The sequence below is a fragment of the Chanos chanos genome, chromosome 1 (genome assembly GCF_902362185.1).
Source record: "Chanos chanos chromosome 1, fChaCha1.1, whole genome shotgun sequence".
In the NCBI taxonomy this organism is placed as follows: Eukaryota; Metazoa; Chordata; class Actinopteri; order Gonorynchiformes; family Chanidae; genus Chanos; species Chanos chanos.
In genome coordinates, this window is record NC_044495.1 from 22532185 (window position 1) to 22554397 (window position 22213).

At 40.7% G+C, this 22213-nt stretch overlaps 1 protein-coding gene across 1 annotated transcript in view; it reads left to right on the forward strand.

Moving 5' to 3' along the window:
- iqsec3a (IQ motif and Sec7 domain ArfGEF 3a) overlaps positions 1–22213 on the forward strand; it is a 74230-nt gene that overhangs the window by 11049 nt on the left and 40968 nt on the right. The window contains exon 2 of the mRNA XM_030778115.1: positions 5872–5949. Coding sequence (XP_030633975.1) covers positions 5872–5949 — 78 coding nt within the window. The remainder of the gene's footprint in view (positions 1–5871; positions 5950–22213) is intronic.

A 22213-nucleotide genomic window follows, 5' to 3' on the forward strand; every position in this document is an offset into this window, starting at 1 on the left:
ATCAATCTTAATGCGTCACATTCACTTCAACAGAGAGTGAGTACAGGGCTGTTGTGTTTGAGAAAAATTGCAGAGTTGATGTTAAACCGTGATTCAGTGATTCTCAACCACATTTGTTTTCCTGAGCTTGTTCTTGCCTGTGTTGTAAGGTTTATGTGTGACCTAAGAAATTACAAGACTGTAATAGAGTGAGACAGCATGAAGGCCAAGTGGTGATCTGTTTTGTACTGGAGCACAGCACTGTGTGAGTATAAGCACAATGGAGACATTGCTCTTAAATGATGGCAAGACTTTTCTCTGTATTTGTCTGCAATTTCTATTCACAGTGATATGCTACATATGATTTGCTGCAAATTTGTAGCAATGTCTAGTTCTCCTTATTTTGGGCCATTGCAAGGTCATACTGCTGTCATACAGACCATGTTTATTTTGTTTTTTTGAATGGCATTGGTCTGACAGGCCATTCTCAAAGTAAAGAACCTAATAATATCAAAATCCCATACAGATCAAACCAGGAGATACTTTGTAATCAGTTGTAGAAAAAGATGGATTTTATTACTCCATTTAGACTGAGTGCACTTATATTCCCTCTTATCAGGGTCACTGTCTTTCCACCAGAGCAATAGAAAGAAGAAAAGAAGGCATTAAGAGGAGTTATGGAATTACTCAGTACTGTTATTGCCACTGTTCCCACTGTATCATAGAAATGCTCTCTTAAAAATAATCCAGGAATTACTGGATGGTTTAATGTGAAGAAAATGTGATTTTCATCCTGTTCTTCTCATTTCTTTATGCCAGATAATTTTGCTTTTGCACCAGGATGAATGGTTGCATAGTCCATCACCATCGTACAGTGACGGGAAAGCGTGAGGAGTGTATTGACAGACGCATTTTATAGGAAAATGAACACAACTCATGACATGAAGTACTGTGAGCGGACTAAGCCTCCAAACAAATAGAGCGGGCATGTGGGAGCTTATAGATTTGTACTGTGAGGTATTAGGGGCTTAGCTTGGGAGGTGCAGAGTGGCAGTGAGAATTTAGATCAGAGACAGTGCTTTCTGAGCTCAGTTTAATCTTGACCACCTGCTGCGGCCCTGATTGATCAGGTTGCCCTGACGTGCCTAAAAGCAAAAAGCGCCGAAAGTGATAACCTCACGAAACAGAGACAAATGACACAATGGCCTCATCAAGAACAGACTGGTAGAGCAGCAGCATTAAGAAAACAAGGACCAAACAGGGACACTGAAAAACATGATGACACCAGAGAGCGGTGCTGTCATTAGGTGATACATCCCACCAAAAAAAACCCCCAAAAAACAAAGAGAATAAACTGGCCTCATCTGAGAGTGGCCCGTAAAGTAATAGCCGTATCAAAGTAAGTTTCAAAGTCTTCAGATGGATTCAGATGGACTAAAGAAGATGGATTAAAAGAGGAATTTCTTTGATTTTAACACTCTTGGAATATTTAAAAGCAACCTACCTTTACGATGGTGTTTTGATATTTTTGAAATTATCACCACACTTTTCAAGGTCATCCATTATATTCAGGAGAAAGGCATAGAAAAACATTACTTGAATGCATTTGATGTTGTATTCCTTTGCTGTTATGCACAAATCCTGAGATGTGTGTGTGTGTGTGTGTGTTTAGGAGCACTTTTAAAGGAATTAGGATGTAGTACTCTATGTGAATGGTAAAAAGTGAGATTCAGAGATGTCATGCAGTTCTTTCCACTGGAGTATTATCTGACTTTGCTTTGCTTTTATTCAGAGCACAAATTCCTGAATCATAGTCATACACACACAGACCTAATCCTCTCTAAGCTGGCTCTTAAATATACAGTGAGCCTCTGGCCTGTCATTGTCCAGGGAGGGCGCATAAATATCTTTGGTCCCCGCTAACCACGAAGACTGCGTTGTGTCGAGCAGGCTTAGTTATGACAGGGGACAGCTGGCCCTGTGACGTCATCATGTAATTCGGAGGAAGTCCTCACTGACCTCATATATGATATCTCTGAGGTAATACCCTGTTCTTTGGTGATGATAGCAATAGATTTAGTTAAAGGATGTTTTGTTGATGCTCAGTATGCACAGTTTGTTGGGAATACACTAGTTCATTTACTGGTCAGAAGCCTCCTGACTTGGTATGCAGCACAGCTGGATCTCTCAGAATGTGTATGTGTACAGCTGTGTTTTTATGACATTATTTGCTATTAAAGGACTACTGACCCGAACTGTGAGTACAATAGGTAGTGACAAGGGATGTGGGCTAAGTCACAGGAGTGCAGAAGCCAATTGCATTTATTCAGAAACATAATTCATCTCCTTAGCAAACAGATTTGAATTACGTGACTCCAGGGCCGAAGATGCTTTTATCCACTTTGAAATGACCCCTCTATTGACAAAAAGAAATGTCACAGCATCTTGCCAAGTAAGTAAGGACCTGGAAGTGAGAGCCAAGGCAGGTCTTTCAAAATGTTTGTCAACTTTTAAATATTCTGTCATTTAGGGAGTTCAGCTCTTTTGAACCTAGAATGTTCAGACATTGATTGATACAATTGTGAGAGTAGTGTATGTTATATGTTACTGTATTGGAATGAATTCTTCATGAACAATTTGATACTGATGCAAGAAAGCAGTATACGGAAGAATTTATTTCAATAAAGCATCTAAATCTTTGAGAGTACAATTAGCTGATGTGCTTGGTCAGAACTGCCAAAAGATTTTCAAACTCTGACCCTGAGGTCACATACCCGAGGAGCAATCTTAGCTTGATGTATGTTTTGCAAACGTAGAGTGTTTGATATTATCCTGCAAACAACCAGTGCACTGGCATGTTTTTCTTTCCATGTTCAGGACCTTAACACTTAGACCCATCGTTGCTCATTTCCTAACCTTGACACAGCTGCTGTACAGAATTTGTAAGCACAGGAAATTTGTTAATTTTATGAAATCCTGGCCCACTTTATTTTGATAACTTTAAATGTGTTTTCAGCTCTTAGATAATATTTCCAACAAGAGCCGTAAATGCTTCCAGCGGTCAAAGCTGGCAGTTCATTATTCATCAATGAACCAGGCTGTTTGTTTATTTCATTGTTTATTTTCTCCCTGTACTTTTCAAAGAACAGTTATTATCCGTCTCAACAGAGTATTCAGACTCACTCTGGTAATCTGTCCCTTAGGAAGCTGTGTGTGCACACGGCCTTTTTAAGGCCCTCTGTATTGTTGAGTCACAGCTGTTAAAGAAAACACAATTAGAGGAGCTATTAACAATAGTAATTAATTAGCCATTGTCCTCTTCTTACCGCCACTCCATGCGGCCACCAGAGATATGGCCTCTTTGTATGCGGATACATCATTAACCCGCCCCCCCCTCTCCCTCTCTCTGTCTGTATCAATGCAGACCATGTCTCTGAGTGAAGCCTCATTGCAGGACAACCCATAAGGATCTCACTGTCTATATAGCATTGTTGGTATTGGCTGATGTGGATAGAACTTTGTAATTGATAATACTTCCCCCTGACGTCCCTCGTGACTTCCCTCTTTTACTTTGCCCTTGAGCTGGGACTTCATGTACTCTTCCTTTTTACCAATGCCTTTTCACACACAGACCAGAGTTATGAACAAGCATGGGAGGGGGGAAAGAAAAGATAGATTAGAATAGAGAGAGTGGGGAGGAAGAGAGAGAGAGGGAGAGAGAGGGAGAGAGTAACAGATAAAGGACATGGGGGAATGATTTGTCTTTGTAAATGGGTGCTTTCTCCCCTACCATATCCCTTGACCTGGGCTCAGAGAATGCCTTGTGGCTAGATTTTATTAACGGCGCTCTCTGACAGCTGGAGTAATCTGGTGCAGCTCCCCCTGTGATGCAGTGTCTGCACGGAGGTAGAGAGTGGAAAGGAAGGAGAGGAGGACAAAGAGAATGGAGAGAGAGAAGAAGAACTTGTAAGGGAATGGGTGGAGATCAGGAGATGAGGTGGATGAGGTTAGGGAGTGCAATAGAGTAAATAGAGACGGAGAAAAAGGGCATGTGTCTCTTTTTATTGATACATTGTAGTTTTCTCTGAAGATGATATTGTCTTATCTAAAGGTTTTTTCCCTTTGAAATGCCTGTGGAATGTTTCCCACGGTCTTGGAAGTCTCCCTTTGCCATGGCAGGCACTTCCAGTTGAGTTGAGAGAGCGCATCATCCTTGAGGAGAACACTATTCACTCCATACTGCCCATGACAGCACAGGGGCCTCACTGCCAGTGCTTACCACTGAGCAAGAGTGAAAGAGGGACCCTGGCCAACCCACCCACCTGAGGAACATGGCCATTTGTGTTTCCATGGATTCCTTGCCAACATCTGAAAGAGTGGCATAGCTGGTAGGTTGAGCTATGACTCTGTGATGTAGGATGCACCTCTGCTCTATTAGACGGTGCTTTAAAAAGATGCACAACTTGGCAGCCCCCATCTGAAGATTAAAGCCAAGTTGTGATTAAAATGCCAAGCTTTTTATCCCTGATTTCTTTGAAGTGAGAGGCAAGGGACTGGGTTGTTCAGCTCGAATTTGAAATGGTCATCTGTGCTTTGTTTGACACGAGCACTTGCTGGACTTCAGATGGAGAGGGAGAGAGGGCTTGCGAATAGACACGTTCTACAGCCAATCTGCTGTTTCTATCAACATATGGGCTGGAGCTGGAGAACCTCCATCTCTCTGTCCTGCATACTGAGCACATGTGTATTCTTAGTCACAAACATACACACACACACAGACACACACACACACTCACATTCATATTCTGTAATGTCTCTACCCTGTCCTTTATGTATAGAATCATTTCTGGGAGGACAATCATCAGAAAATTGAAAACATGCCATCAATAGCTGTAATTGTTTTTGCAAAATTTCATATCCTTGGATTTTGTTTATGCCTTGTTTTCTTTTTGACTCTTTGTGAATGACTCTTTTATTTTGTGCTTGACTGTAGTTTTTATCGAACAGAAACAGGAGTATTTTTGATTTTACAAATGTAGTATGAAATTACTACATAGAGAAATTCATAGAGAAAATCAAAGGTCTTAGGTACTTATGAGGAGAATGTCTTCTTTCTAACAAAATTATGTGTTTTCCTGCCTTTCGCCTTGACTACTGCTCCTTCGTTAAAATTTTTTTTTTTTTTACAAACTTGTGACCGAAACTTGGCAGTTATGTGTACCCTCCTCCTAAAAGCATTTGTATTCGTACTCTGTTAAGTACACTGTAAAGTGCCATGACATTACCTTAATTATGCATTTGAACTGATGTGTAATGTGTTCCTAATGAGTTACGATTCATGGTCTGTACTGGTCATTCGAAGTTTGTAATCCTTGCTCATTAATAATGCAATGGTTGGCACAATGTCAAATCCACTGAATTATAAAGGACCTCGGTGTTTTAACTCAGAACTCAGGGACTCGTTCATTAATCCATGTAAAAATATGTTCTCCCATCAAAGACTTTTGTTGTCCCATCTACGCTTGTACGCTGAGTATCCTTCTTCTTAGGACACAACACTGTTTTGATATATTGCTAGAAGTATGTTTTGTTCTGTGTGGACTGTAATTTGGTTCAAACAAATGCAATAAGCTCAATTAAAAATGCATCCAAGATTCTGTTTACTAGCACGCTTATCATTTACAATGGCATCCCATGTAAGCAGATCTTTGTGTGATTACACATTCATGCAGCAAACTCTGTTGCCTTTAACCAGATCCTTTGTTTTCTCAGCCTTGTAAAAATACAAAGCTCTCTTGTAATGCAGAGGTAGCCACAGACTAATCATCTTGACTGTCTTCATTGCACCTAAAGAAATTCTTTATTTGATCTCCTGTTGCTCCTCTCCTACAGGAACCAAACTGTTCTGCACCAGTTCTGCTGCCCTGCCCCAGACGCCCCAGAAACTGAAACCCAGGCTTGTGTCCCCAGGTAAGAGGAAGTGCCTCCTGACAACCATGCCGTTGTCATGGCAATGACTGCGCTTCTCCTGTTTCTGGTAGTGCCAGGCAACACAACTGCCCTAGTTATGTCCATGTTGAAGTGGTTGTGAGTCTTTTCATGTCTTTTCTTCACACACCTTGCTATCTGTCCCCCGTTACCTTAATTCATTACTGTAGAAATATGACTTTACTTTTGGGACACACATAACATTTTAACCTCTAAAAAGTGCATGTCCAGTGAGAGCATACATTATTAATTTCTCAGTGATTAGCTGGCCATTGGTGTTGAACATTGGTTTTCAGCGTGGTTGCAGACAGAAAAGAGTGTCCCCCAGAGCCACTGAGTCTTTCTGCAGAGGCCAAATTATCCTCACCGTAAAAGCGTATCTGTTTGATAAATACAGAAGTCTTTACAAGAGATATGCATTGCACTCGCCCCTATGATTTGGTAAATGATTGTTTTTCTGGAGCACTACTTCAAAGGACAGAACCATTTTGTATTTATCTCCTTAAACTAACAAGTATTGAATTTTGTTATAAGCAGTGTTTTTGATTACCTAGACAAATTAGGCATAATTTGAGGAATGAAAGAAATGAAATGTGGACACAACATGCTGCACCTCAAATTACAGCTCCAAAGTTTTTTACATTCACCTCTCCCATTGCTCTGGAGCCTGGCAAATTGCATTGACTAGTGGAGGCACATCAATAGTCTTTAAGCAAACCATTCATGATGTTTGTTTTGGACCTTTCTGTTTACAGAGACAGATTTGGTATCGAAATAGTTGAAAAAAAAAGGAGAGGAACAAGCTGAAAAGTAAACTGGTATTGATGTGGATCTCCCCCCTGTGAGACTGGATACGAGAAGTGCTGGTGGACCATAGGAGACTTTCCAACAAACAGCTGCTAAATCATAATTTAAAATGCTGCTGAAGCCTGCGGTTATTGAATTAGTCACAGAGAGAGGGCAAGAGAGAAAGAAAAAGAAAGATGTAATCACACCACTCCAATGTCTTTGTCTTGGTGTGTACTGCAGAGACAAAAATAAAGTAACATTTATCAGATAGCTGTAATATTGTTGTTGTGTAGCAATATCATATATCTTATCCCTGAAGGGACATAGATAGATGTTTCTGTCCTGGGTAAAAGACTGATATATATTGAGTGTTCATACAGAACTAGATCTAGAGAAACAATGGTAATCCGATCATTGTGGGTGTATATATATATATATATATATATATAAAATACGAATCAGTTAGTTCAACCAAAAAGGTCTGAATTGAAATTCACCATTGAATAGTTTGGAAAACAAACAAAACCAAAATTCAAAGACGCAGAAAAGTAAACCACTTCAAATGGACCATTCCAGACAGTTTGTGAATTGCTGGTTGCAGTTTATTTATTCATGTGCGTTATTAGTTCATTTAGAAAGAAAAAATTCTTGCTCTTTGTTGTCTTTTATTTTTGAGCTTGATGTTTGTTGGTGAGTTTTTGATCATGTGTTTCTCACACCATCACATATATACATCCACATTCTCATACTCATCACATCTTCTCATTATGTACATACTTACCGCAAATGTCTATACTTTATTATTACGTATACTTACTGTGTAATAATGAATCTACTGCATCACACCCAGTAACTGACTGGGATGTGTACAATGGTTCAAAAATATTTTAATATGTTGTTCATCAATAGCCTTTTTTTTTTTTTGAGTGGGAGCAGGTGGGTGTGTTCAAACGGTTATGCATGCTAATTGTTCAGTAGATATTAGTGGCTTTTTGTCTGTGTGTTCTGTGCACTGTTTGTACCTTCTCCTGACACTTAACACAACACAATGAAGTGAATACCTGCTAGCATGTGAGTCTTTGTTGGGTGAGAACAAAAAACAAGTTTTCACCATGAACTAAAGATGAAAGCCATGGGCCTCTGACAACTCCTGTTGGTTGTAGATGGAGCTTGGGGTTCAACAACACTTGTTAAAACATATTCAAAAAGCAGGGTCTGAAAATAGCAATGAGTGGGCAGCTGGTTTTGTTAGGGAGGCGCTCCACCAAAAAACAATGCCTCATTACCATATAAAAGAGCATCTCTGTCATTTTCACACACTACAAAATCTCTACTCTGGGAATACTGAAGCTCATATAAAACAGACATGCATATTTTGTTGAATGATTATATGTTTTCCCCATTGTAAAACAAATCATTTAGTCCATAAAAGTATTAGCACATTTAGAGAAGAATGATCTTGCTGAGTTTTTTCTGTATTTGTGTATATGCTGTATCACAGTAGCTATCCACTGCTCCCGTATGTTTTCTGTCACTCTTAAGCAACAATGTGCTGCTAAAATGATACTGCTTTAGTGGAACAATGCAGTTCAGACAGTGAAATGGAATTCCTGCCATCTCCATAATGAGGTTGTCGTAGGTGTTTTGGGCCCTGGTCAGTTGCGAGCTCTGGAACAAGAATGGCCTATCAGCGCAGGATGTAATGAGACTTCTGTTTTGTCCTGTAAATGGGTGAATACCAAGCCTTTGGTCAACCTGTTCACCATTAAGTTCTGTCTCTTAGTACTGAGAGAAGACATTTAATGGGACCATTCCCTTGGCTCCGTGTCTCAGACTCTAGCTAGAACTGTGTGTGTGTGTGTGTGTGGGGGGGGGGGGGGTTAAGGGCCTCCAATCAAGGTTCTTGATATCCGTGGCTGAGTCACTGCATGGAAAAGGTTGAGAGGCATAACATGTACTTGAACATCAACTGTCCAGTGCTGTGTGTCACTCTGGACCAGGACTCAGCCATATTCCCATGTCCTGTATCAGTGCACAGTCACTGCAGCTGGACCAGTGCACAGTCACTGCAGCTGGACCAGTGCACAGTCACTGCAGCTGGACCAAATGGGAGCAAGCACCGCATGTCTGAGATGTTGTTGCATTTGAAAACAAAAGCTAAATTGAACTCAAAATAGTGAAGAGAAACAGCAGGTGAATCTTTCCTGTTAGGCAGAGTAGAAAGAAAAAGCCATGGGAACTATTAGAGGAACAGAGGTACTTTGGAAAAGGTTTACTATTTTTGCACTGTCTTTTTTCTCCTTGAGATAGACAAATGGCTCTCCACTCCATCAGTCATATTTTTTGGAAGGATACTCAGGTGTTCCCATGCCCCAAAATTCAAATGATGCAGAGGGGAACATGGGGCACCTTTGTGAATGTATGATTGGAGAACATGAAATAGAGGTCTATTTACTTGTTTATGTATATCATCTTTTGTTTATTTGTGCTAACAATACAGTCATTTTATTTTATATGTAAGTCTGATTCTTGTTCATATTCACTTGAAACACCCTTAAAAATAAGCATCACAGCTGTCATTAAATTCTGGCTGGATATTTTCAGTAGCCGTGTGCAAGCATAAAGTGTGTTTTGAGTGACCGAGGTCTTTACTGCCATTCTTCACTTCAGATTGATTTATTGATGTGGTAAATTATTACAGAGGCTAGATCATCCTTGCCTTCAGGGAGTACTGACCAGCCGAAATGAAAACCTGAAAGCGTATAAACCTTATGAGTCAAGCAAATGGCTGATGATAGTGAATAAGAGGTGTGCTTAGGAGGTCAGAGATATGATTACCAAAACACAAAACCCAGCCAATAAATATGTTAAACTGTTCTGTGTAGTTCTTCATTAGCTCTGACTGAATTGCTGGGCAGGTAAGCTATGCACTGTGGCTGTTTTAAAAGCTACTCTCTGCGCTGCTTCTATCTGCAATAAGACATTTTGAGCTATGACAAGGTATAGGGTCATTGCAAGTTCACTGCGGTTCCTCATTAAAAAAACATCCGCTGTACCAAGCAGCATGACAGTAGCGCAGTTACTGATTCGTCTCAATTAGGCCCTGTTTCCTCTCGTCACTTATGCACACCTTAACGAGATGTGGTATGCTAATTAGACCTCGCAATCTGGCATAATGAACCAACTATAAAAAAATTTGAAAACATAAGTGATCGTCTTAACCTCTCACCGTATTACCTTTTTTCATCAGCAATCAGCCAAATGGTTGCTGTTCATTCTTTATTGTATATGGTGAAATATCACCTACATAGTGCACCGCCCTGGACTGAGTTTCATCCACACATGAATAACTAGGTAATAACTGTGCCATTTTTGCACATCCTCTCTCCAACACCTCTCTGTTGTTTTCCCCAGTTTCTTGCTTTGTTCTTTTTTATTATAGTCCCTTTCTGCTTACTATAGTCTCCATATGTCTTTTCCTATTTCTCACTTGTGTCTGTTTGGTTTATTTATACTGTACCACATATGCTTTTCTTTTTCCTCTGTCGCCTCCCCATCTACCTCACTGCCCCTTTTCCAATATCTGGTGTGGTCGGTGACTGTAAAACAGCTCAGTGAATGCACTGTGGATTACTTTACTGCTGTGGTCTTCATGCAGTTCACACCTCGCTGAAGTCTTGGCAGTTCCACAGGACCTTTCCCGCAGCATAACAAAATTAAAAACTACTTTCTTTCAGCACATGAATGCTAGAATAATCCCAGACCATGCCCGTCTGTCTCAGCTTCACTCCATCATCTGCTTTCCTCATGTGGCAGAATCTTTTTCATTGTTTCAGATTCAGATTCTAGTTCTGACTTCATGAGCTGAGTGAGAGATAGAGAGAGAGAGAGAGAGAGAGAGCAAGCTCATCTGTTTGTTTGTGCATGTTTGAAAGAGAGAAAGAGAAAATATATGAGGGTTTGGAAAGAGGACAAAATGAAGGCAAGCAATTTGTACCTGGTGAAGCACCTGTTCAATCTAATGTGAGTAGCTATTCAGAAATCTTTGGAGACACGACATGGTAGATCATTTCTACAGGAAGAGTAACAGTAAACATCATTTAAACCTTCAGGAGTTTTACCATGTCCTACCACAGCAGCAGAGCTCCACCATTATCAAGTTTGGATGCTGTAATGAGGGCTCCAAACTAGGGTTTTTTGCCCCCGATCCGAGCCATTTAATATCAAGTATCTGCTGATACCAAGTCTCAGTCTGATACTTGTATTTTCCTAGGTAATACAGTTGCACAGTGCACATTTCAATTGGCCTACATTGAAGTTATTAAAACCAGTTCGATGTATATGCTTGACAACTGAATAGCAAATACATTAAGAAAAAATTGCCAGCGGCCAACCTGTTCCTTCATTTTTTAATTACCTTTTTTATTGTACAAAATAACAAAGTAAACCTTCTTGCAAAGCTCCAGTAGAGCAGTGCCTGAAATGTAGTGTCGAGAGGGTAAGGAGTACTGTGGGAGTTATACCAGAAAGTATACATAAGTGTTCGATTTTATTTAATCTTACGATAATTCAAGTGGTTAAATTGTCGAACTGTCAGTTACGTGGGTATTTTTTCTGAAAGCCTTTTTTTTTGTATGCTATCGTTCTCAATCCTTAGCGTTAGTTAAGCGACTGTATTGCTCCCTGTGGTCGTTAGTTTAGGCTAACTCGCATACATCACATACAGCTAAAGCGGTATGTGTTTCAATTTTGAAATGATACCTTGGCTGTTATTAGTAACCTTGAGGATTAATGTCGTCGGAGTATGCTAACCTAAAAAATGTTCAAATTCAAAAGTTAAAAGAAAACCCGTTCGCCTCAATTTGCCGAATTTGAACGCACCTCTGTATTCGCTACCACATGGGCTGGTCATCCAAAGCGATTAATTCAATTACCCTGTCGGTAATCTTTTTTACCTTGTCGATTTCTCTCTCCTTTTAAAAGTATATCATCCAATGTATGTTGCTTCGGAGCAGCCTTTGCCTGTGTTACCCGAGTGAATTCACGGTAGCCTATTCCGCAGAATTTATTTCTTAGGTGTTGTATCAAAGTGGTAGCAGCCTATTGAACGCAGCTGTGTGTTACTACCGCCTCTCGAAATGCTCGCATTGCAAACATTACAAGTGGCTGTTGGACTGCTTTCGTTTCCCAATTTAAAACATATCCACACTGCAGACATTTTAGCCGCGTCCTTCCACAAATCATGTTCTCCGTTTACAACACCTCCATCATGCTCTCTACGACAGCTGACGTAAAACAAAGGATCTGGCTTAGGGCCGTGCTCAGTAAAGCGGATACCGACCAGTTAAAAAAATGCCTTGATCGGCCCCATACCGATCTTTGAGATCGGATCGGTACATCCCTACTCCAAACCAACTCTTTTTGGCATTTGAGGATGATATAATTCTCACCTCTGTTCCTGCTGTCTTTCATTCTTACACTTAGTCAGCTTTTTTGCTTAGCTTAGCTGCCAGTCGCAGTTGTTAATTGATAGAATTAATATAGCCACTAATTAGCTGTGTCATGCTGGCTGCTAAAGTTGGCGAAGGTGACCTGAAGAGGAGTGTTGAGCTGGTTTGACTGCTCTGCCACTTTTTGGTAACAACTTCACAGCACTAATGTGGCATTGTACAATCTGCAGTCTCCATATGGCAAAACGCATAAGTAGGAAACAGTCCTCTGATATCTCTAACAGAGGACAAATAAAACTATGCTTTTGAAAGCCTCTTTATTTTCACAGTGTCATCTTGGCCTGAAGCTTCAACCTCTCTGGCACTTCATACATAAACCTGCTAGACAAAGAATAAAATGAAGGTCACCTGTCCAAAATCAGAGTTGTATTAATCTCGCACCTACCACTGACACGCACAAACACAGACACACATTCACATTTGGGAACTCTTCATGTACAATGCATTCTCTTTAATCACACTTCCAGATTTCCTGTCACTTCCATTTTTCCACTGTCCATTCTCTCTCTCTCTCTCTCTCTCTCTCTCTCTCTCTCCCCCTCTTTCTCTCTGTCTCTTGCTCTTGCACACTGTCATCTCCCAGTACTGTCTCAGCCAGAGAAAGTGACCTTGCTTGCTTGCCTAGCTGTTGTCATGGGAACAGAGGGGGCAGCAGGAGTATGAGCAGATATTTTCAGTCCTACAGGTTTGTGTGAATATAGTGGACTTTTTACCCATGATGTGTACATGTGTAGCTATATGTTGGAGAAAGAGCCTTGCTGAATCACCCTAAATTTCATGAGTACATCCGTTCAGTTTTGCCCCTGTTATCCAGTCTTAGTTTAAGTGTAAACATACTAGTTTTCTTCTTTTTCACAAGTGCTATGGCAGATTTGTTTTTTTCTGGTACTATAAGAAGGCTGAGGAATATAAGTCAAACATGTTCAATACTGTAAATATAGCTAGAACTGAACTAAATAATGAAACCATCCTCTGATCAAATGCAGAGCCTACTAGCTACAGTATCCTTTTTACCCTAGCTACAGTATCTGTAGTTCTGTCAAAATGAGATTACATTTTGATCAGGATCTGCTCAATTGAATATTTTAGATTGTTTTCTGCAGAAGGCAGGTTTGGGTCAAGGAATCATCCAACTGAGTGAATTTTATCAGCTGTTTTCCTAATAAACAAGATTCATTCCAATCTTGGTTACTAAACATGCATGCTGTAATTAGCTGTTAGATTGGCTAAAGATATTACAAACTTATTAAATTTACCTCCATCTGTTAGCATGCAAATGCAATCATAACAGCATAACCTTTGCTTCTCTCTCATGATGAGATATTTGTGTTCTTCACTGTCTCAAGCACTTTTGATAGAAGAAGAACGAAAGGACAGCACTTACAAGGTTGAGTTGCTGAGTCTCCCACTCCCAAACTTATTCTAGTACCACAAGGACATGCTGAGACAAGATTGGATGAAAGGGAAGCTACTGCTTCATTTTGATGAGTTTGCCAACATCCTCATCTGATATTTTGAGCTGACACCCAGTAGCTGTGATCTGAAGTACTTTGTGGAACAGAGGAGCGATGCTATATCTGAGAGCTCTCACCACTGTACTGCTTCTTCTTCTCCAAGTGAATAAATCTTTCATTCACATAAACCCTTTCATCTTGCCTGAGGATCTGAAAAGTAAATTACTGCCAAGCATTTCTCTTGGAGGGCTCATATATGAGATACGGTGTGAAAAGGCATTTTGACTGTCCCAGCTAGTCAGCAAATGAGCTCTCACCTGAGGTGGAGAAGCACGAGGGAATAAAACAACCTCTTCAGGTTGTTCTCACAGGAAATGAGTGCCTTTAATGGAAGAGTCATGAAGACTTCTCTATATTATACGTGCTGCTAAAATATCAATAACCTTGATATAAGATGAAGATTTTGTCAGAACGCCGACAAATTTAAAGTTTGGATGAGTGTGCCAACGTGCCCTTTCTGTGGTGATTTTTGCGACTGTCAAATGCTCAGTCCAAATGCATGGTTTAATGAAAATGTTCTCTGACTCTCTCACTTGCACCTCTACCCCATTTCAGTCATGCTGTTTCTGGTCAATTAACTGTGGCAGCTTATTACTCAGTAATAACCATTTCATTCAACTGAAAGATAGCGGCCAAAAAAGACAGGGAAAAAAATCCTAATACTTTTTCATTTTTCTGTGTAAATTGGGTCCCTTGGTGTAGTTCATGACGTGAATTGAAGATAATGAAGGGCAGATCATTACCACAGTGAAGCTCAGTACAGTTGCGCCCTAGTTTCTCTGTCTACGAATCTGTTTGATATACAGGAAGAACTGGTTGTTGTTGCTGAGTGTGTTTCCACCATGCACTCATCAACTCTCTTTCACTTTGTTTTCCTTCTCTAATGGCCAGCTACAAGAATCTTCATACCTTGAGGCTTCAGAGATCCAATACTAGAGTCGGTCAATAAGCTATTCTGCCCCTGTCTCTCAGGGCTGATATGTGTCAGTAATACAGCCATCCCATTTAAAGGGAAGGCATAAGTCTACTGTAAGATCTCATACACCTGAGTGTGACTTGACACCAGGGTTTATTGAGAGCAGAGTGTCAGAATGGCAAAACTGGATAAATGCCTAAAAAAACTGTCTTTGTAAAATGATTATTGGTAATACTCTCAGGTTTAAGATCAAACCAATGACCACATGGCTAAATAACATGCTTTCTATAAGGCGATTGCTTTATCAGCTCGTTTCATATTGATTTTGACTGTAGTAATTTTATGTGTGGCCAACAAATGACCGATGATACAAGAAAATAGTAGTTGATTCAATGGAGGTGAATTTTAAAGCATAGTGATTCACTTTGCTGTTTCACAACAGGGAGTGTTTTCTTCTCAGAAGGGGGCAGTATGCCAGAGATTGAGTAGTAGTGCGAGTAAACAGTGTGTTTGGCACTGGCACTCATTGACTGGCATCTGTGAATAACAGTTAGTCATTCATGTTTGCAGCCTTCTTCCACCCAAGAAGCATGTGAGGTATGTTAGCAACATTGCCATAGATGCACTGCCATCCTTTGCCCTCCTGAGTTCCCATCCATCCCAGTCTTATCCATTTAGATAATTAGGGAAGAATCTAAAAATTGCCATTTGTTCTTCTATCATCAGATGTGCATTTGGCCATATCCTCCACCCCCATTATGGGCTCAGTGTATTGTTGAAAGAGCTAAAGCAACAATTTGCTAATTCTAGAGGATTCTGTGAAAGAGGGGAGTGTTAGATTTTTCTTTTCATTTTGCACAATAGCATGACACACTGGGACTGTGATGGAGGGAGCATGCGCCAATGAGACTGCCTATCCTTATTTGTGTGTGTGTGTGTGTGTGAGAGAGAGAGAGAGAGAGAGAGAGAGAGAGTGTTCATGTATAGAAATGTTGGAGAGGAAGATAACAGAGAGCCCAAAATAAAACTAAACAGGTACAGATAAATTTAAATAAAATACTTTCCAGTGCTGATCATGTGTTTTAGGAGGTTTTTTTTAGACAGGTTTAAGCTGTATTCCAACCATTGCACCTTTACATTACAGCATGTCCTAAGTCAGAATGTATATCTGTGCATCTCTCTTGTAACATGACATGCTTACCTGTAGTCAGAGACACTGGACCCCAATGTGTTTGAAGGACCAGAGTTTTTAAAGTGAAGAGATTTGCTGCAGATCTGCAAATAATCCATCGGTAAAAGAGGGATTGCAGTTTACGAAGAGTAAACACAGTTTTTCTTTTTTTAAAGTCGCTAAACTTGTATGTACTCTTTTGATTAAATGAACACTTGTTTGCATTTGTTTGTTAGTAATTTAGGCTGGGTCTTTGACATCTTTAGGCATATTTGAACTAAAAACTCTACGATATGCACATTGGCTTAATTATAAAGAACAAGTTCTTTCAAAGTTTCAACTAGTTCCGCCACATGGCTTTTGACTTAAACCTACCTTTTTTTGTCCGTACACCTAGGCTGGGCAGTTAAGTAGTGTCAAGTTTATCCTCTTTTGACCCTGATGCCAGACAGGCCAGGTGTTGATGGCTTGTCACATTCTTAATGGCTCCTCCCTGATCTCTGGCTCCTGTTGTAGGTGTGTGTTTACTGTTATAGATGTGTCATTTCCTATCTTGTCGCAAGAAGAGAGAGTTGTCACATCATCAGGGGACTGTCATGAGACTGAACATAGTTACTGAAGAATACAGGATAGCTGAGTGATCCAGCCAGCCAAGCTGTGTTTAGTCGTCGTCTTTGGAAGATTGCTGAGGATGCCTTTCCAGACAGGGCAGACAGGACAGGCCAAATCTCAATGCCTTCGTTGCTTTAAAAAAAATCCCCTAACAGCGGGATGCTCTCTTGTTTTGGCATACGATAACAGGTCATTGTATGTTCAGTCATAAGCTCACCCGAATCAAGATGAAACTGAGACTACCCCCAACCCCCATTAGATTCTCTGAATCCACATCACACAGACCAAACTGCTTTCAAGTGATGACATAACAAGTTCAGATGAACCTAGTTTCAGAAAGATGGTCTTTCTTTTGAACAGTCATAATTGAATTTGCTGTCTTCTCATCTCAGTGGAGGATAGCATCTTTTCCTCTTACACTCAAGTTTTCCAAGCCTGAGTTCTTAGCCAACTTTTATTGAAACTGCTCTCTTAAAGTGTTTTCTCTTTCCCTCTTAATGCTCAAAGCAATTTCACCGATGAGGGGCATTGGTATTTGGGGAGCTTGCTTTGCGTGTCGGGAAGTTTGTGAAGATAACAGTGTTGGGTCTCCTGGAACGGAACAAGAAGTCAAGTCAGGCATCCCTCCCGCTCTGCTTTTGCGCTCAGACCATCTCCACCTGATAAACAGTGTTTACAGGTCTCCTCTCCCCAACGACTTGGAAGAAATAGCCCTTCTAACTGAGTGGAGGGAGGGAGGAAGGGAAGGAAGAAGAGAGGAAAAAATCCTTGAAGTAAAGCAAGTCAAGCCAAGCCATCTATGTAAGCATGTTTGCTACAGTCTCGAGAGAGAGGAAAGTAGAAAAAGAGAGAGAGAGTAATGGACTGAAAATGGGAGAAAGACAGGGAAAAAGTTGCAGACAAAAAGCCAACAGCTGTCTTATCTTGCTGCTAAAATAGGCTTAAAGAGTAGAAGAAATACAGAATGTAGGCTGGCACATTTCCTTGACATGCAGATATATACAACACTTTGGAAAAGTGTATTTAAATGTCAGAATTATTCTGCTACACCAAGACTACATTTTCTTGTTGTTTAGGTGTATTTTCAGTCCTGTGTTTATCAATAACTTTAATACTTAATCGATCTTTCTTCTCCCTCCTCACTACTCTGGTTTTTCTCTCTTTGTTTCTCACTTTTGCTCTGTCCCATCCATTTCCTGCCACCACACGTCTCTTCTTCATTTCTTCTCAAACCTCATTCTCTCTCTCTCTCTCTCTCATTGGTATGTGCTGTTGTAGGTGGTGAGGGGAAACGAATTTCACTGTGTTTTTGTGCTTCCCGACTGCTCAGCTGTTTTGTGTGAAGAGTGTCTGCTTTTTTCAGATGTTGGTGCTGCCATTAATGCCTGGCACTTCACCCCCCACAGCTGCACACACACACACACAAACCACAGATATATGCACACACACTCACACATACTCACGCACACGCACACACACACACACACACACATACAAACACACACACTCTACAATGTTTTCGAGTGGAAAATCTAGATTTTAAAAACTAAAATAATGTCCCTCTTTTCATTGTTGAACTGTCAAAGGTGTCGAGACTTGCAACAAAAACACCATTTAAAAAAAAAAAAATCTGAACAAACCCTTACAGTTTCATTTCTTTTTCCTTTTTTTAGTTTTGCACTCTCAACCACAGTGTCATATTGTGTTTTTTGAGGCATGTGTGTTGTCCTTTCCTCCACTGTGGGCCCATGTGTAAAAATAGCTCAGTAAGGGTGGGCTTATTGGAATGTGAATGAATAGCAAATACATGTCCTTCCTGTGTAATGATCCAGACTTCCAGAACATATTCCACAGATTCTACAAAACCAGCGGTTCATGCATAGACTCATTACTGAGTACATTAATGTTCTCCTGTTCTCCTTTAACATTTACCATTTCTACCTTGCATTTTTCATCTCATTTAAGCTGTGTCTCATATTGGATTTGCAAATGTGGTGCTTTCTGACGGGAGTCATATTTAGTTACTGAATCAGGCGTAACGGGAGGCTTTTGTTGTGGTGACTTATGGTGATTTAGCTCAGCTCTCTGGTTCTCTCATTCGTGTGCCTCCTCATGCATCTTTAACACTGGACAGTCCCTCCTCTCTGCATGTCTCAGGACTTTCTTTCTCAGCAAGAGCTGAGGAGGAGATTGACTTTGAACATTATCCTCAATATCTCAGGGTTTTCCTCTCTTTTTCTCTGAAAAGAAGAACATTACACACATTCTAAGGGACGCAGAAAAACATAGATTCACAGAAGTATTACATTATGTAATACTGACACTGTTCAGACCACATGACCTCATCTTCTGCCGTTTAGGTCTTGGTTCATGTTCCAGGGTAGATTTCGATGTCTCAAAGAACAGAGGATCTTTCTTCTACCTTCGTTTTTGCCCCAGCACAGAACTTCCAGCTCTTTATAAGCAATGATCTTATCTAATTTTTCCCCCATCCTTCAAAAGCAGTGATTTGGATGGTTGTTTCCATTACCATTTATCTAATTTGATTAGCTGTCCTTCTGCCAAAGAATTGTTTGGCGAGGTGATTGATCAGCAGTGGAGCGGAGATAACAGGAAGGGCCTGTGAGTGTGACAGAGGCAGTCTTCCGAGGGAGAGCACTTCTGTGGGGGAACCGAGGAGTCATTAGGAACCTAATGACAGTGAAGATGTGCTATGCATACAGTACCGTTCGCAAGGACCTTACCTCACACGCCCTGCTTAAGACTATAATAAAGAAAAATGATTGTAATGCGACACAGGGAGCCTCCAAGCTGTCCTTAGTCAAGAGTTGTTTATGCTTTATTTATGTACACACTCCTATCTCAGCATGACTATATCCCTCTTTTTCTTGAGCATTGTTTCTTGTGCAAGGTATTCTTTCCTGTAGCCGTAATGTGTCTCTCTGTCCATTTCTTATCAAAGTAATACCTTTAAAGAGTAAGAGAAAACATTACTACTGCACCGTATCTCAATTTGTTTCTCTGCTATATTTATTTCTATTATGTGTCAAAGGTATTTTTCCCTAGATAACAGATGTTTTTTTTTCCTGCGTCATGATTGGGAATATTACACAGTGCTGTGTTAGATCAACTGTAGAGATGATTTGTCATTCCACTGCCTTGTTTGGTGCTTAAAATGTTCATTTTAGTTTCTAAGAAACCTCAAGATAGAGTCATTGAAAGCATGTGGGTGTGCGTGCATGCATGCTTGCATGTATGTGTGTGTGTGTGTGTGTATGTGTGTGTGTTTGATGGATAGATATGAGTTTACCATGCACATCTATCCCTGTATAGTGTCTCAGATCTCTGAATAACTGTACCCTGATTGAACTCGGATAGTGTGAATTTATTTATTTATTTATTTTTTCTTTCTTTTTGCTCTGTGGCAGCCAGCCATAGTCATCCATTACCATAGTGCTGATGTCTGCTCTTCTACACTCATTACTAATGCACCACGCCTCATTCACACATCACTGCCCCATCAGCTGGGCCAAGGTCCTGACCCTCATCTCTGTCACCCTCACTACAAACTAGGGCCAGTCACCTCCAATTGAAATCCTGCTCATCTCTCATGCAAGTAGTGTTGATGAATGAGAGAGAAGGATTGGGGGGGGGGGGGTGTCAAAGAGTGAGAGAGAGAATTTGTGTGGTGTGTGACTAGTTCAGCAAAACGTTGTTAAGAACAGTGATCAAATATAAACAGGGTTTCTCCAGTGTGTCGCTGTGTGATGCATTCACCTGAGATGTTGGTGAGGAGCTCGGAGTGAAAACTTTGGCAAAGCTTTTTTGTGTGTATGTGTGTGTATGTGTGTGTGTGTGTGCAGTGGGGTATGTTTAACGCTGAGTCAAGCTTCTGTTCAGTCTTGTCCTGTTCCTAAGGTCACTTCACTGTGATCACCTCACTGTTTGTATGATGTGAAGATGAAATTAACTGAGAGCTTATTGGGAAACTGAAATAGTTGATGGTGCTGCCACTAATGACTACAGTTGTTATGAGAGAGCTATGAGAGAGGAAAGGGATGTAAGGGCATGCGTTACTGCACCAGGCATAAATTATCTTGGGTCCCCTTTAATTCTGTCTGTATCCATTCTTTCTCTTTCCATTTCTCTTTCTTTCTCTTTTTTTTCCCCCTACCTCTTCTCCACCCAAGTATGTATTTATATGCTCACGCAGCACAGTTGTTTTAAACAGCAACGTTTACACCATACTGGTCATCATAACTCTTTTCCACTTGTTATTGCTGTCCTCTATCCGGCGTGGCAGTCAGAGGAATTTTAAACAGGCTCTTGATGGTGTGGCTGATGCTGTGTAAAATGTATTCCATACATTATTCTCCCCTCTGCTGTATTGGGGAAAGGGGTGTGCTTATTTATGTGGGATTGAGTGGTAACCAGTCTGTATTTTTGTCCTTGTGTTCTGCATGATAAACTGATTAATCCTCCCTTCATGAGCTGTGAGTAAGAGGGCAGGAAAAAATACGGAAGGCGAGGCAGAGCAGTAGACTTGTGTATTTTTCTGTAGAAAAGGGAATATTGAGAAAGGTGGGGTGCGGAAGAAGGGGCGCAAGGGAATATTAAGCAGTGAAGATGTTCATTGCTTTGGAATATCTGTCCAACATAGACAGATTCTCAGATTCTCAAAGGCACTTTAATGAGGGAAACCAGCCAAATGGCACGAACCCTTACGATAGCTTCAAACATGAGTAGTCTGCATACATACAGATGTTGGCTTGTCTCAGATAGCTTCTGTATGACTCTCTGTCTTGCACCTTCTGACCTTTTCAGTCCAAGGATGATTTTCGATCCATTCCTCCTCTGTTTGGCACTTTGTTGTGCTGGTGCATTAGCATCCAACCAGTGAGACCTGGTTTGCTGGCTGACTGGGCTGTTACAAGGAATCATGTATGAATTGTCAGCAGTGATGTTCTGCTATCAGACACATATCATCTTTCCTTCTGAACATGGATATCGAAAAGCATCAAGAGTTTAACACAGGGTGTCTTTCAGACTGCAGCAGTATGAATGATACACCAAATGGCTGGTTGACACAGAGTTAAAGCATTAAGACTCTAGTATTTATGCTCTCACAACTAACCTGGGGACCAATGGGAAACTATCCTAAAGAATCCCCCCCCCCCCCCGACATATGCGCTAACACGCATAAAACAAAATAAAACACACGCAAAACGAAACAAAACAAAACCAACCCCCCCCCCCCCCCCCCCCCCCAAAAAAACCAGTGAGTTTTTGCATAAGCATAATTTTGTTCAGAGCCAAAAGCACAAGGATAGTTAATGTCTCACACACACTGTGGGTGAAGAGGGGGATCATTAAAGACATTGCTCTTTTTCTCTTCCCTAGCACATGAGCTGTGTCTGTGACGGTGCGGGGGTACAGGGCTCTCTCTCTCACACACACACACACAGAGTGAGAGAGAGAGAGAGAGAGAGAGAGAGAGACATATCTCTGCATTGCATTGCAGTACTGATGTTACTGCTTGTGCAATGCATATTTGAGCAGCAAGGCTCTGTATGGCTGGAGCCTCGTGCTTATAAACAGCTGCAGTGTGCATTTGTGTTCAGAGGGAATAGAAAAAAAAATGCTGTGAATGCAAATGGACCTGTATTCACACACACACACATGCTGAATAGAATGACAACAGAATCCTCAATCTCCATTGATCAATAACACAGGA